Source organism: Macaca fascicularis, chromosome 6 (assembly GCF_037993035.2).
Source record: "Macaca fascicularis isolate 582-1 chromosome 6, T2T-MFA8v1.1".
In the NCBI taxonomy this organism is placed as follows: Eukaryota; Metazoa; Chordata; class Mammalia; order Primates; family Cercopithecidae; genus Macaca; species Macaca fascicularis.
In genome coordinates, this window is record NC_088380.1 from 70,687,820 (window position 1) to 70,704,297 (window position 16,478).

The following is a 16,478-nucleotide window of genomic DNA, read 5'->3' on the forward strand; positions in this document are numbered from 1 at the left end:
AGTAAAACATGAGCTTTTCTTTGTTGGGAAATTTCTTATTACTGATTCAATTCCATTGCTTTTACTGGTCTGCTCAGGTTTTCTATTTATTCCTGGTTCAATCTTGGGAGGTCGTATGTGTCTTAAGAATTTATCCGTATTTCTCTAGGCTTCTAATTTGCTAGCATATAGTTCACAGTAGCCTTTAAAGATCCTTTCTATTTCTGTTGCATTAATTATAATGTCTCCTTCTTTCTCATTTTATTTATTTTGGGCATTTTTCTGTTTTTCTTTGTTAATCTTGCTAACAGTGTATCTATTTTGTTTATCTTTTCAAAAAACCAACTTTTCCTTTTGCAGATTACTTGTATTGTTTGTAGTCTCTGTTGTGTTTAATTTTGTCTGATCTTTATTAATTCCTTGTTTCTACTAATTTAGGGTTTGGTTTGTTTTTGCTTTTTAATTCCTTGAGGTGCATAAATCCTTCTACTTTTCTGATGTTGGTGATTGTTGCTATAAGCTTCCTTCCTAGCACTGCTTTTCCTGTATTCCATAAGTTTGGGTTTCTTGTATTTCCATTTTCATTTGTTTAAACAAGTTTATTTTCTCCTTAATTTCTTCATTGATTCAGTGGTCATTTGGGAGCATGTTGTTTAATTTTCATGCATTTGTACAGTTTCCAATGTTTCTTTTGTTACACATTTCTTTTATAGCATTTTTTGATCAGAAACTACTGGTTATCATATTAGACTGAAATAAATACCTCAGTCTACCCTTAAAAGCCCTCCAACAACTGGTGCTTCCTATCTCACCAACCTTATTTCATTTCTTTCATTAATTCTCCCCATTTAGTAATTGCCTGTTCACTTGATTGTGAACAGACTCAGTTGTTTGAGACGGTTTGAGTCTTGTTCACTGTTGCATTCCCGGAGCCAAACATGGTGATTTGTGTTGGGAATAAGGCCTTCAGACTCTTTGTACTGGTCAGGCCTGTTGGCTGGTACTAGAAGGCTTGCTAAGCTAAGAGTCAGCTTCCTTTTGTGGGTAGAGACTATCTTATATTTTGATGACAGACTCCCTAAAACATCTACCAGCCTCTGCAGAAAGTCTCAGGCTCAGCATAAGTCTGTTTTCATCATCTCTCATAGCTCAGCAAATACTGATAGTTGCTTTTCCACTCACTTATATTAGTGATTGCTAGTTTCTATTCCCTCAATAGACTGCAGTGGGAACATGCCTTATGTTCTTTTCCATCTCCTATAGCACCTGATGTAGAAGTAGACAGAAGGGCCCCCCCCTTTTTTAAATTTTTTATTTGTATAAAGCAATGTTTCTCAAAGCATATTTCTAGAGCGCCTGCATCAGATGCAGGTTGCATGTTAAAAATCACCAAGTAGCTTTAAAAACTATCAGTGCCAGGCTTCCAGCTCCAGAGGTATTGATTTAATTGTCCTGGGATGGGGTCCCAGTATCAGTAATTTTAAAAAATGTTCCTAGTTATTTTTAAATGCAGTCAAAGTAAAGGGCACAGAAATAAAGCTTAAGAGCCTTTATGCTTTCAGACTGACTGATTTCATTAGCCCTTTGTCCTTGCCCCTTCGGAGATGGAGATCAGCTGGTTCCTAATGACAAACTACTCAAAGAAACTCAGGTAGCTCTGAGTCTATTATTTGAACTGAATAATCTCAAGCGCATTATTTATTTCTGATATATGTGATTTGAGGAAAAGGCAATGAGCTAGACTCAATTATTCATTCAAAAAACATCTGGGGGCTTTTAACGCATGATGCCAATGCCGGACACTGGTGAAACAAAACCAAATATGACCCAGGCCCTACTCTCACGAAGTAAACAATCTGTAAGAACATACAGACACACACCACGATGTGGTAAATGCACAGTTTGGAATTGCCTACAAACTGTGAGACAACAAAAATAGCACTCACTGATGCAGCACTCTACAACAAGCTTTCTCATGTTGTCTGGTAGCATCTTTACAATAACTGAATATGTGGGGGCGGGGCAGGAAAAAGATTATTATCACCGCTGTTTCACAGGCAGTCTCTCAGACTGAGGGTCAAGAAACTCGTAGCTGATAACTTCTTGACCAGATACTTTCTTCAGTGTCTTCAGAGGTAACAAACTTTCATCCTGTAAAGATGGATTTAACTTTGGGAATACATCAAAAGTCAATTCAGTGATAGGTCTAGTAAGGAAGATAAGAAATCAGATAAAAGTAGTGCTTATTTTGGAGTATACAATTTAAAAAATGCAACCATAAAAAGACATGAATCCAGGTTGGACATTAAAGAAATTCCAAAAGAGAAACTCCAGAAATGTCTTGAGCAATGTGGGAGCATCTTTGGGAAAAGGCACCACTCTTTTAGGTGAATGCTTGCTTACACACACAAAAAAAAAGCATTAATTTCTTCTATAAATTTTGATCTCCTTATTGCCTTTAATCAGTGCTATCTGAAATCTCAGTTCCAGTTTCTTCTAGTTCTTCCTAAAATAGGGATGCTAAGCAGGGACACCTCATTCAGCTGGAAGTTCAAAAGGAGCAGAGCCAAGGGCCCGTAGGCTGCCTCTGCAAGGGTGGGTATCTGGCAATCTCCTCTCAGCCATCGAATTACTAAGGACTACCTTGTGGTCAATAATATTCAGGTCCTTTATATTTTTCAGAAATGCAAATGTAGCCACAAAAACTCTTCTGTTTTAAATCCTTTGGTGGCTCTCCATTGTCTACACAAGAAAACCCAAATTCCTAACGTGGCTTCTATAATCTGGCTTTTGCTTCCCTCTCCGACCTGTTACATCTCCTTCCCCCATCACATCTATGCTCCAGACGTCCCAATTCTTTCAAGTTTCCTGAACAAACGCCTGCACTCCCCTTCTTCCTTGCTGCCTCTATATACCCTATACACTTCTCTGTCTCAGTTAGCTGAAGTGTTATCTCCATCTTAGAAATGGTTCCTGATTCCTTTCCTGGTCTGACCCGTTCTTTCTCCCCCAGGGTTAAGACCTTCTTCTGGTCTTGCAGAGAATCTTGAATATCTCTCTGGTTTAGTCTTCCTCATAGTACAGTGTAACTGCTCTCTCCTTTACTAGGCTGCAGGTGCTCTTGAGGGTGGCAGCTCTGCTTTTTTGTTGAGATGGGGTCTTGCTATGTTGCCCAGGCTGGAGTGCAGTGGCTATTCAAGTAATCATAGTGCATTATAGCTCTGAACTGCTGGGCTCAAGTGATCCTCTTGCCTCTGCCACCCAAGCAGTTGGAACTACAGACATGTGCCACCATACTCGGCTCTATGGTGGCTCTGTTATTGGCCTTTGTACCAGCACTAGCCAGCAATGCTTGCCAAAAAGAATGCCCTCAATAAATGTATGCTGAATAAATAAATGTTTCTGAGTAGCCAGCCACCTCCAAAACCTTTGACTAGAATTCTGGTTTTGTTCACCTTGCTCCTTGATAGTATTAATACATAATTCCAAATCACTGAGCAATTATGTTTATAAACTCTTACATGATAATGCCAGAGAAAAGGCTAATAAGTTACTCAAAAAGCTGAAACAAGGTATTTCTACTACTACTAACTTTATGGTATGAAAATTCAATGCTTATCTTTCTCAAACGGACCAGTTAAACTGCTTGAAGACTGACATCTATCTAGTGTATGATTAGCCTTTGAGGTGGGAGAAAGTACATATATTGTCCTCATATAGCCTTCCCCATGTGGGTTGAAAGACCTTACCATTCTTTACGAAACTTTGCCATACACAAAATTTATCTCTGTACTGTGTTAGTGTACTGTGTTGACAGCTTCTCATTTCTCTGTTAAGTTAGAATTCCAAGAAACCTAACAAAATAGCTCCTATATTACTTAAGATTGTCATTCTATGGGACTATGGATTACAAACTTTAATGAATTGGATTTAAATTTTTAGGGGTAGGGTTGAAAGGAGACTTGTATTTAAAAAACAAAACCAGCCTTTTTATTTTAAGAAAAAGAATCTCAGCAAGACCAATTTTCAAGTTTTACCCATGTTTGATCCTTTGAAAGGACCATACCCTGCTCTGTGTCATAGATGAGCTGCAGCATACTTCTGTCCACGTCACTTCTCTGGGACGCCTTTCCACCTCCTTCCCACTGGTGTATGTCCCCGGTCTTTTCAAAGCCCAGTTTAATTCCCATTTCCTTCTAGAATTCTTTTCTGACTGCCCTGGGCCTCAGGATCTGTTCCTGCCTTTGAATTTCTTTAACACCTTCTATGAAACCTCTGTGGTGTGCACTCAGAAGCCCTGAGTTTGATTTGAGTTACATTCAGTCACTGTGGCTGGCGAAAGTCACATTGCTTCTCAGGCCTCAGTTTCCTCACCTGTGAAGAGGGGTGGTAATGTGCACCCTATTTACCTCACGTGGCCTGAGGATCAAACATCATGGATTCGAAAGGGCTTTGCAAATGGCAAAGTGCAGTCCAAACATTTATTATCATTTTAACTTATTTTGTACTTTGTGTCTTAGTTAGCTTGGGCTGCCATAACAAAATACCATGGCCTGAGTGCCTTAAACAACAGCAATTTATTTTCTCGCAGACAGAAGTCCCAGATCAAGGTGCCATCAGTCAGTGTCTGGTGAGGGCTCTCTCCTCGGATTGCAAATGGCTGCCTTCTCACTGTGTCCTTACATGAGCTTTCCTCAGTATGTGCCAGAGAGAGAGAGTTTTAGTTTCTTCCTTCCTTATGAGGACACTAATCACAACACGGGGAAGAGGGGAAAGCGGGGGCACCCTCATGACCTCATTTAAACCTAAGCATTTCCTTCCAAAGACCCCACCTCCAAATACCATCATATTGGCAGTTAGAGCTTCAACATATGAATTTTAGGGAGACAAAATTCAGTCTATAATAGTGTATCTATGTGTTGCATATAAACTGTGCTTACATGAATATTTACATTTTTATAATACTCTATAATACTGCTACTGTGGTTTGAATATGGTTTCCTTGGCTCTGCCAAGTCTCATGTTGAAGTTTGATACCCAGTGTTGGAAGTAGGGCCTGGTGGGAAGTGTTTGGGTCATGCGGGTGGATCCCTCATGAATGGTTTGGTGCTGATCTTGTGGTAATCAGTGAGCTCTCACTCTAGTAGTTGCTATGGAGTCTCCTTGAGTGCTGGTTGTTAAAAAGAACCTGGCACCTTCCCTTTCACTCTCACTCTCCTCTCATGATGTGTTCTGCACATGCCACCTCCCCTTTGCCTTCTACCATGAGTGGAAGCAGCCTGAGGCCCTTGCCAGAAGCAGATCCTGGTGCCATCCTTTTTGTATAGCCTGAAGAGCTGTGAGCCAAATAAGCCTCTCTCTCTTTTTTTTTTTTAATAAATTACCCAGCATCAGGCATTCCTTTTATGGAAATATAAATGGGCAAAGACAACTACATAACCCTTTCAAAATGTTTTGTGTACATCATCATACACATATAACTTATTTGATCCCAACTCACTTTGGGTTTATATGTATATTTCTAAATATGTCCTATCTACACTAGACTTAAGCCATTCAGAGAGCAGACACTATTTATAGAATCAAAGAATTATAGAAATGTTATTTTATTTTTATAACTTTCATAGCTTAAGCAATATACATTCACTGTTTTTGTTTTTCTTTTTGCAAAGTAGGACAATCCTGAGAGGCAAGAAAAAAAGTAAATAAAAATTACCATAACTCATTAAGAACTACTGCAATACATAGGCACATCATTTCCTACATCAAGACCATGTAAATATCCACCTATATTTTCTTCTAGCACTTCCTTCTTTTTTCGTTTGTTAATCTTTCATCAATTCAGAAGTTTGTTTTAGTATATTGGGTCGTATAAAGTTCTAATTTAATTATTTGCCCCATATGGCTAACTCACTGTCCCAACTTCATTTCTTAAATAATCCACCCTGTACAGTACACTGCTGCTTTAATTATTGTAACTCTGTAGTATACTTAGGCATCTGACTGGGAAAGATCATGACCCTGTTACTCATTTTTAAACCTATGTCTCAAAATTTGTATATTTTTTAGTAGACTATTTTTAGAACAGTTCAGATTTACACAAAATTGAGCAAATAGTACAGAGAGTTCTTGTACCCTCAGACTACTTTGGTGTATTACTAACATCTTACATTAGTATGGTATACTTGTTATACTCAATGAAGCAATACTGATAGGTTGTTATTAAGTAAAGTCTGAAGTTTATTTAGATTTCTTTAGTGTTATGGATCAAATTGTGCTCCTGCAAAATTCATACATTGAATACATTCATACATATACATACAAATATACTATGTGACCATATTTGAAGACAGAGCCTTTAAGCAGATAATTAAGATTAAATAAGGTCATAAGGGTGGGACAGCAATCCAATAGGACTTGTATCTTTATAAGAAAATGATGAGACATGATGAGCACATGTGCACAGAAGAAAGACCATGTGAGGATACAGCAAGAAGATGGCTGTCTGCAAGCCTGGAAAAGACACCTCACCAGAAACCAACCCTACTAGCATCTTGATCTTGGACTTCCAACATACAGTACTGTGAGAAAATAAATGTTGTTTAAGCTACCCAGTCTGTGATATCTTGTTTATAGCAACCCAAGTAGACCAATACCCTTAGCTTTTAGTTGATATCCTTCTTCTGTTCCTGAATCCCATTCAGGATACCATATTACATTTAGTTGTCATGTCTCCTTAGCCTACTCTTGGCTGTGGCAAGCTTTCAGAATTTCATTGTTTTTGATCACCTTGACAGTTTTGAGGTATACTGGTCAGATGTCATATGGCTGCAGTTCAACATTTTTCTCATGATAAGACTGGGCTTATGGGTTACTGGAAGAAAGGCCTTAGATGTAAAATGGCATTAGCATCACATCATTTGAAGGGTACATACTAGCAACATGATTTCTGACTGTTAATGTTGACCTTGATCACTTCACTAAGGTAGTGCTTGACAGGTTTTCTACACGGCAAAATTATCCTTTCTTTTCTTTTCTTTATTTCTTTCTTTTTTAATAAATGTGTATTTTAGGCTTAGGGGTATATGTGAAGGTTTATTACATACATAAACTTGTGTCATGGGAGTTTATTGTACATGTTATTCCATCATCCAAGTATTAAGCCCAATACCTAACAGTTATCTTTTCTGCTTGAAGTTACTCTTTATTTCTTGCTTTCCATGATGTACACTTTGAAAGGATGTCACCATGCATAACCCCCATACCTAAGGAGTGAGAAATTATGTTTCCCTACTCTTTATTAGAACATTTTATGGCTATATTCGTTTGCATGTTTCTCTCCCTCCTTTTACTGGTATTTTTATTTGAATTATATTAGGTTTATAAAATAATTTTTAGGTAATTTGGTTTTTGTCAAAAATTAAGTATCCTAGAAACATAGTATATCAATGTACTCCTTTAATAGGTTACAGTTTTCTTAATTTTACATAAAGATTTTAATAAATCTTTATAAAGATTATTGCCAGATAATTTATATTTGGTGAGTTAGAGTCTTAAAAATTATGTTTTCTAAGTGGTTATTTCAGAGCAACGATGACTTTTTGTGTACTTATTTTGTATCTAGCCACAATACTGACCTCTCAGAACTTTTGGTAGATAGCCTTGAATTCTTTAAATGTGCAAATAACTTAGCTTCCTCTATTCCATTTTACAAATGAGCAACTAAAGAGAAGCTACTGAAGGTCTCAGAATTAGTTGCCAAGCTGAAGCCAGATTTCTAGTTCACTGGAAAATTTGGAAGCCTAAATATGACTAATACCTTTAAAGGTGCTTTTGCAGCTATTGTAAAACAAAGAACAAAATAGTGTCTGGATAATTGTTGACTATGCTAACAAACATTTGGCACTTATTATGATGTTAAGAAATCACAAGTAACACAAAAATCACAAAGCTTTAGATTCATTTCAAATGAGTTAATTAAAACAAGCTATATACAGAATGATGACATTATTAACCCAAAATATCAAAATCAGTTTTTCTCCTATGATTCTCAGTTTGCTTTGGCTACTGCTTAAAATATAAATGGCTGTTTTGTTTTAAATTTTTGATATTTTCGTAGGATTTCTAGAGTATATATTAAAATATTACTTGGATGCTTTTATTTCTGTATTTTATAACTATCAAATGTAATTTTTAGGAAAAGCCTTATGAATATTTAATTTTAGGGCTTTTCTCTATTACTGATTACAAGTAACTTAAGGTTCTCTTTTCATAATTGTTCAAAGATTCTTTAGGAATTAAGAAACTACAGGGTTTAGAGAGGTTTACTCCACCCACTGTTAGTGCCATGTGTGTTGTCCAGGGAAGAGGGGATCAGACTGCCTCATCTACTACTGTTGGCACCTATACATGTTGTCTGGGGGACTGCGGACAGGCCTGCCCCTTGTCACCACCACTGGTATCTGCACACATTATCTGGGGTCTGGGGACTGACCTGCCCTGTCCATTGCTATGGGTACTCATATGTACCATCCAGGGGCCTGAGGTTAGGCATGCTCTGTCTGCCATTGCCATTGCCAATGCCCACAGGTGTCATGTGGGGCCTGAGAACAAGTCTGCCCTGCTACTGCCACATGTGCATGTCCATGAGCATGCCATCCTGGGGCCCGGGGATCAACCTTCCCCACTGCCACCGTCAGTGCCTGCAAGTACCATCTGGGGGTGTGGGGATTAATCTGCCCCACCCATAGCCACTGCCATGGGTGCCCAAATGTGCCATCTGGGAGCCTGGGTACCATTTTGCCACCTGCTGCTGCTGGTGCGGGGCATGCCAGCTAGGAACTTGAGGATACTGCCAGTACTGGTACCCATGGATCAGCCCACCTGGTGTCCCTATACCCAAAGAAGCCTCACCACAGCCTACACTAACAAGTACAGCCTAATCACCGAGGAACTCACAGACAACACTGAAACTGATTACAGGCTAAGAAGTCTACACTACTGCACTCACCCAGAACCAAAGCTGAAGCACCCTACCCAGTTGTTGGAGGGCTTTTAAGGGTAGACTGAGGTATTTATTTCAGTCTAATATGATAACCAGCAGTTTCTGATCAAAAAAACGCTGTGAAAGAAATGTGTAAGAAAGATTATTTTTTAAGCTTTGGATCTGGGAAGGAAATAGGACAGATGTAGAACAATTAGGACACCTGCAACAATCAAGTGATAAGTTCCTAAGTTAGTGTAGCTTGGATGTGGGAAGAAGAGGTTTGTAGACTTCCCAGTGAAAAAGATAGCTATTTACATTATATAAGTGTAAATAATTTAAACTCATTTAAATCAGAAATGAATTGCTAATATTGGAATTCTATATTGGGCTACTTATTAAGTGTCTGAGAATCAGTTCCTCTCTTGATATTTCCCATTGATACAAATAGCTATTGTATCTTAGTCTATTTCACAATTGTGGGAGAACTTTAAAAACTGGATAAGAAGTTAGTGAGGCCAGTCAAGGTCTAGGTCCTTTTTGAAAAATCCGTTGTTTACTTCTGTTTATAATTTTACATAGCTCCATACCAAAAAACACCAAAAACAATAACAAAAAAACCACTTTCTTGTCAGACACAACCTCTGTGAAAATAGTAAACCTCCATATTTTAACACACTATACATATATAATATATACTATATACTATAATATATAATAGATTATATATTATATATGTGGTATATACTATATACCATATGTAATATATAGGTATATATTATATATAACTGTATATTTTATGTATACACTATATATATAAGATTGTAACACACTGTAAAGTCAATGTTATTTGAGAATCTGAGCCTATGTGAAATTTTTTATTAATCAAATCTAAATTGTTGTCTTTGCCTCCAAGTGAACAAGCTCTACAATTTTCATATGTAAATGATCAGTGTGTAATTAATTCCAAAAAAATTCACTACTCTTTTTGGGCCAATTCCATAACCAGCCACAGAGTGGATAGTATTGAGTTATTGGGACATACGTGATTGTAAACTATCAGACCCCCTTGACTCATATTGAGTCTGTATTCTGAGTCTTATTGTGTATCCTCACAGGAGACTGTAGAGTGCAGGCATGCTTTCAGTTCGCACAGTCTGTGATTTATAGAGGCACGTAGGTCAGGAATTTATTATGCTGAAAATCATAATAACTGTTTTGTTTTGCTTTTCACAATGAAGTGACCAAAGCATGTTGAAAGATAAATGGATGAAGTATTTTGATTATGCTTTTATTTCTATTAAAGATTAAATATTATTGCCAAGTAACCAGCCATGCTAAGTATTATGATATTAAAGCTGAAGTAGGTTGTAAGCTGATAGCCCTTTCTTTCCTCTGGGTTTAGGTTTGTTATTAATCAAAATGTTGGACTTGCTTAGTGCAGTGGTGTGTGAAACAAACAGTTGAAAAAGACAGCTCCTTTAACTTACAGCTCTCTGTTTTTTTTCAAATTTGTAAGGAAATCTGTTTCTTCTTGTGGACTTTGTGCTCTTATTCATGTGTCTAGAGATCATTTTTTATAGCAGAGCCGACTAAATCCAATAGTTGCAAAATTCTCTCATGGCATAGAAAGGAAAAAGGTGCCGTTTTATATTCTTAATTGACAAATTCTGATCAAGTCATTTTTGAAACATGGAGAATCCCTACTAGAAATGGATATTACAAAAAACCATCTGTATTTCTGGGCAGAGAACAGGATAATTTTTTAAATAGAAGAATATGTATATGAAGAGGTATTAATAAGACAGTAAGTTTGTTTTCTCATATCAATCCAGGAGTATTGATGAAATTGTTTTAAAGGGCATATGATTCCAGCTACACTGGTGTTGGTTTAGACATCAACACAGCCAGGCCGTAAGCACTTGGAAAGCTGCTGCTAAGCATGTACTGAAGTGCAGCAGAGGGGTCTAGACGACCCCTGATGTGTGGTAAAGGACCTTTAACAGGAGTCCCACCATTCTGCACCTACTTCTCATCAGTGGTAATATTACAATTTTAAATGGTGCATATTATGGGGGATGCAACAAAGATTGTAAGAAGTGTTGAAGAAAAAGGCTACCTCTCAATAACTGGACGAAAAAAGGCTTAATTTATTACTTAAGTAAAGAGGCGCTGTGCTTTTTAGGCACAGTGTCTCCAAGCAAAGCAGGCTGCAAATCTTACATAGTGTTTTGGGGTCAGGAATTGTTTAGGGGCAGCTGTCAGCCTCAAAAGCCCCATTATTCGAAAGAGACTCTTGTTGACTGGCTGGCTTTCAGAAGCACAATCACTGGAGCGAGTCTGCAACTGATGGGCCAAATTTCAAAAGCATGTAGCTATCACTGGTTAATTGGCTTTCAGTGGTGTATTTACTGAAGTGAGTTGTCACTGATTATTTAGACCTTGGCGAGATAGCATTAATTGCATAAATCTGGTTTAATTATTTTTCCAACTGGTTCTAGTGGCTTACTTAATACCATGGCTGTCGAACAGTCAGCGTTTTTCTGGGAGTTAGAGATTGTCTTACTTTCAGAAGCTAATACCTAAAAGCTGTAGGAAATTGAAAACACTAGAAAATTAGATTTTGCAACGACTGTACAATACATTTTCTAAATAAGGGTGTCCGCTAAAGGAATGGAAGTATAAAAAGTCAGCAACTCCACATGTTCAGGTATTGAGATCAGTTATGAAATTTGATACAAATAATGTATCATTAATAATATAGTTCCAAGCATGGTGGCACATGCTTGTCATCCCAGCTCCTTGGGAGGCTGAGGCAAGGTGTTCACTTGAGCCCAGGAGTTCGAGACCATCGAACATAGCAAGATCTCATCTCAAAAATAATAATAATAATAATAATGAAGTATAAAAATGTGAATGTGACTTATTCAGTAAATTAAAGTGGATTCTAGATCATCCATATATATCATTTCTACTTATTGCGTTCCAGTAAGTTTTCTCAGGTGAGACAAAAGAAGGTAGAAATGGTACATAAGCCTCAACTCACCAGCCCTGGTGAGCAGCAGCTACTAAACCCTTAGTAACGATGATATCACTAGAATTGTGACATTTTGTTTCCCTCCTAAAATCTTTTTAGGATTCTTCAAAAATCTAGGTATACCCATGGGAATTTGCCACACAAGTAAATTTCAGTCATTATTTGTGCTGCTGTAGAGAGAAAAGAGTGAGGGATCTTCACTACTGCCTACCTACTACCCAGATCTCTGCTTATATGGGGGAAAAGATATTAGGGTTTCATCTGAAAGTTACAACAGGCATGTAAGAAGTATTAATCCTACAGTTTAACCGTTTCTGCTGTGATGAAGAAAAGTGTATAGGGTATAACGGTAGGAAAAGACTTAAGACTTTGGTTTTATTTTTATAAAAATTGAACTTCTCGCCAGGCGCAGTGGCTCACACCTGTAATCCCAGCACTTTGGGAGGCCAAGGCAGGCAGATCACAAGATCAGAAGTTCGAGACCAGCCTGGTCAGCATGGTGAAACCCCGTCTCTACTAAAAATACAAAAAATGAGCCAGGCATGGTGGCACATCTCTGTAGTCCCAGCTACTTGGGAGGCTGAGGCAGGAGAATCACTTGAACCCAGGAGGTGGAGGTTGCAGTGAGCCGAGATCATGCCACTGCACTCCAGCCTGGGCAACAAAGTGAGACACCATCTCAAAAAAAAAAAAAAATTGAACTTTTCTCTTTCCAAATTCATTCAACTGTTCTGAAGTCTGCTCTTTTGACTTCTCTGTTTATTGCTGGCACCTCATATGGGGCACAGCTAATTACTAACATATTTAACTGATCCTAAAGATAGCTAGCTTATGACCTCTCAGGATTCCAGCATATGCTGATACCTTAAGACCAGTAAGCTTTTAATGAAGAGAGCAGGATTGGTTAGATTTGTTGTAATCAACAATAGAAGAAATTAGTCCATAGAGTTATGTCAAAAGTTTAGTTTCCTTTTGTATAAAGAAAATATTTTTTAAACCAGCAATTCCCCAGGAAAGAGAGTCATAACACCATTTGAACATCATTTTTAAATTATCTTAATGTATTCCCTACTCTTGACCCATGTAACTGTTGAAATTTTTAAAAATCAGACAGGGCTGGCTTATTGTCTTGAGTTTTGCTCTGCAACCTGACTCACTCTGGCTAAAGGAATGTGTTCTTTAAAGGAAGCAGACAGTGTCCTCTGAGTTTACTTTGAGGAACACTTCTGTATAGAACTCTTTTAACCTCCCATCAGGAAAGAAACCTCAAGTAAAGACTGAGGCAAAGAGATTCTCTACTAGAAATATAAACCAGCAGAACAAACTCCAGACATGTTTTTCAAATTTAAGAGTTTTCTGAGAAGTTGGTTTCCATGTGGTGTAAGCACCAGTAAACAACAAACCCATCTTGGTGTTCCGTACGCTTATGGTTCATTATGTCAATGATAGTAGAGTATAGAATTTCTACTTTAAGTTCCCATGCAAGAATCACTGAACTATCTCTCTCCCTCTTTAGGATGTCACATGTACTTCAGTTTGAGGATAAAAGCAGAAAAGTGAAAGATGCAAGCATGCAAGACTCAGATACATTTGAAATCTATGATCCTCGGAATCCAGTGAATAAAAGAAGGAGGGAAGAAAGCAAAAAGCTGATGAGAGAGAAAAAAGAAAGAAGATAAAATGAGAATAATGATAACCAGAACTTGCTGGAAATGTGCCTGCAATGGCCTTGTAACAGCCATTGTTCCCAACAGCATCACTTAGGGGTGTGAAAAGAAGTATTTTTGAACCTGTTGTCTGGTTTTGAAAAACAATTATCTTGTTTTGCAAATTGTGGAATGATGTAAGCAAATGCTTTTGGTTACTGGTACATGCGTTTTTTCCTAGCTGACCTTTTATATTGCTAAATCTGAAATAAAATAACTTTCCTTCCACATTACATGTTAACCATTGCAGACTGTGCAAGCCTGTTTGTGTCCTTTTACCCTAAAATATATGAAGGCTTCCTTTTCAAGATTTTTTAATAAGAAGTTCTTACAGAAAGAGTATTTGTGGGAAACCTCCCTTTCACTAACTCCGGAATATAATAAAAGATTTTAAATAAAATATAGAATATAAATATGGGTGGGGTTTTTTGTATATAAATATTCAAAATATCCAAGCCAGCACAACTCAGTAGCCTCATGCCTTCAGTCTTGAGGAACCCCCAAGTGAACATTCACACCTCCATTCAGGCCAGTGCCTGCGTTTTATGGACACAGTCAAGATATGTTAACACTCTAAGTAACATCAGCCAGGCTCACTGCATGCCCAGCCTGACACCTGGCCCCCTGCCCACTCCTCTGCCCTTCTCAGCACAGTGATACCAAGAGCACATGCAAAGGTCCCATTCTGACAATAAAAACTCATTAAGAATTTAGCTTTTGATGACAATCATTCATACTCGTTTTTTGTTTTTTGTTTTTTTTGAGACGGAGTTTCGCTCTTGTTGCCCAGGCTGGAGTGCAATGGCGCGATCTCAGCTCACCACAACCTCCGCCTCCTGGGTTCAAGCAATTCTTCTGCCTCAGCCTCCCAAGTAGCAGGGATTACAGGCATGCGCCACCATGGCTGGCTAATTTTGTATTTTTAGTAAAGACGGGGTTTCTCCATGTTGGCCAGGCTGATCTCAAATTCCCAACCTCAGGTGATCCACCTGCCTATGCCTCCCAGAATGCTAGGATTACAGGCATGAGCCACTGCAACCAGCCCATACTGGTTATTTACTGTATATTATCTATATTATATACTACAGTCTGAATGCTAAAATTACCTCACAGGCTAATTTCACTAGCCTGATAAAACGTCACCAGCTACTTCTTTTCAGATTGTGTCTCATCAGCTCTCTCTTTCAGAATGTAATCTGATAAACTTTCTCTAGAGCATAGAGCACTGGTTCTCAAAATGTAATCCCAGATGCAACACTACAGCAGTAGCATCACTTCAGAACATGTCAGAAATGTAACTTCTCAGCCATACTACCCACCACTACCACCTCTCCTTCAGACTACTGAATCTGAAACTTTAGACCCCGAGGGCTCGTTAAACGGATGGGCCTCACTGCTGGTGGTTCCACCTCTTTTGATATTGGCAATATCTAGTGAAGTTAAAAATGTGTATATCCAATAACCCAAAAATTCTAAATCTAGGTCCTAGGAATCCTAAAGAAATTCTCACATATTGCTCAAGGAGAGGAGTACTAAGTTATACACTAAAGCATCAACCAAAGAATGGATAAATAGGTTGTTGAATACTCATACTATGGAATACTTCATAGAGGTGAAAATCAGTAAATCAGAGCTATATGTAGTAGCAGACCTTTAATGTGGAAAAAAAGGAACCACCCATATAAAAATTAAGACCATTATGATATATTGTTTATGGATGTACACATATGTAGAAAAGTATAAAAATACATGTGGAAATAGTGTTTACCTCTGAGAAGGAATTCACAGGGAGCTCACTTGTGTTTGTAATGTTTTATTTTTTAAGTGCTAGATGGTAAGTACTCAGTTCTCATTTTCTGTACATTTTGGAATACCTGAAATATTTCACAATTTTTTTATGATTATATCTGGAACCTGAGGTGAGAAGACAGAAGGACCCCCAGTACTAACAAGAACCCTTTCTATTTTGCTTCAGGAAGAAGGAGAGAGCTTCAAAGAGGAGGAGAGGGCTATGATTGAGGTGTTCTGGGACAATGTCAACCCACTCAAATGCAGAGTGGTCAGACTCAAAGCCACCCCAAAATAAGCCAGTGTTTGGAAGTATACCCCATCTTCCCCTCACCATAAAGGTTATAATATTGGTTTTATTTCAGATAAAACAGAATTTCATCTTCCAAACTCACAAAGTCTCTCTTAGTTATTCTGAAAGGTATTACCACTAAATCTGTCTCTGTTGAAGTACCCTATGGTTTCTCTACCATTCCTCCTGGATTGTGTCTACCTTAACCAGTGCAGTGTTATCCTGGAACAGAGGAAACCACAGACCTTCAGGGCACACACTAGAGAATAATATTTGCAGGTTTAAAAAGATAACTGAATGACAAAATTAAAACCTCAGTTTGGTTGAATGCTTCTCATCCTATTTTAACCACAAGTAGCAGAAAGATCTGAAATTCCACAGAGATTAGAATTTTATCAGAAGAACTTCACCATGATAATAAAATTCACCATAAACTTAACTGAATAAAAGCAGTAATAATTTTTAAAAAGCTTTAAAATGTAGTTGAATTATCTGTTCAATATTGTATGAAATGTGCTCATAGTAAAGCTTTTGGAAATGTTACAGGAATGTGTGGGAGCCAAATGAATTGCCAAAAAAAAAAAAAAACAATTCAAAAAAAACCAAAACCTGTTAGAAAATTAGTCTTTTAATTTTAATTTCATATTTGGGATTTTTATGTTATGTGTCTTACCCTATGGATGTTATCCTAAG

At 37.7% G+C, this 16,478-nt stretch overlaps 1 protein-coding gene across 1 annotated transcript in view; it reads left to right on the forward strand.

Moving 5' to 3' along the window:
• CWC27 (CWC27 spliceosome associated cyclophilin) overlaps positions 1-14,118 on the forward strand; it is a 262,287-nt gene extending 248,169 nt beyond the window's left edge. The window contains exon 14 of the mRNA XM_045393777.3: positions 13,516-14,118. Coding sequence (XP_045249712.1) covers positions 13,516-13,678 — 163 coding nt within the window. The 3' untranslated portion in view covers positions 13,679-14,118. The remainder of the gene's footprint in view (positions 1-13,515) is intronic.
• Positions 14,119-16,478: the final 2,360 nt, after the last annotated feature.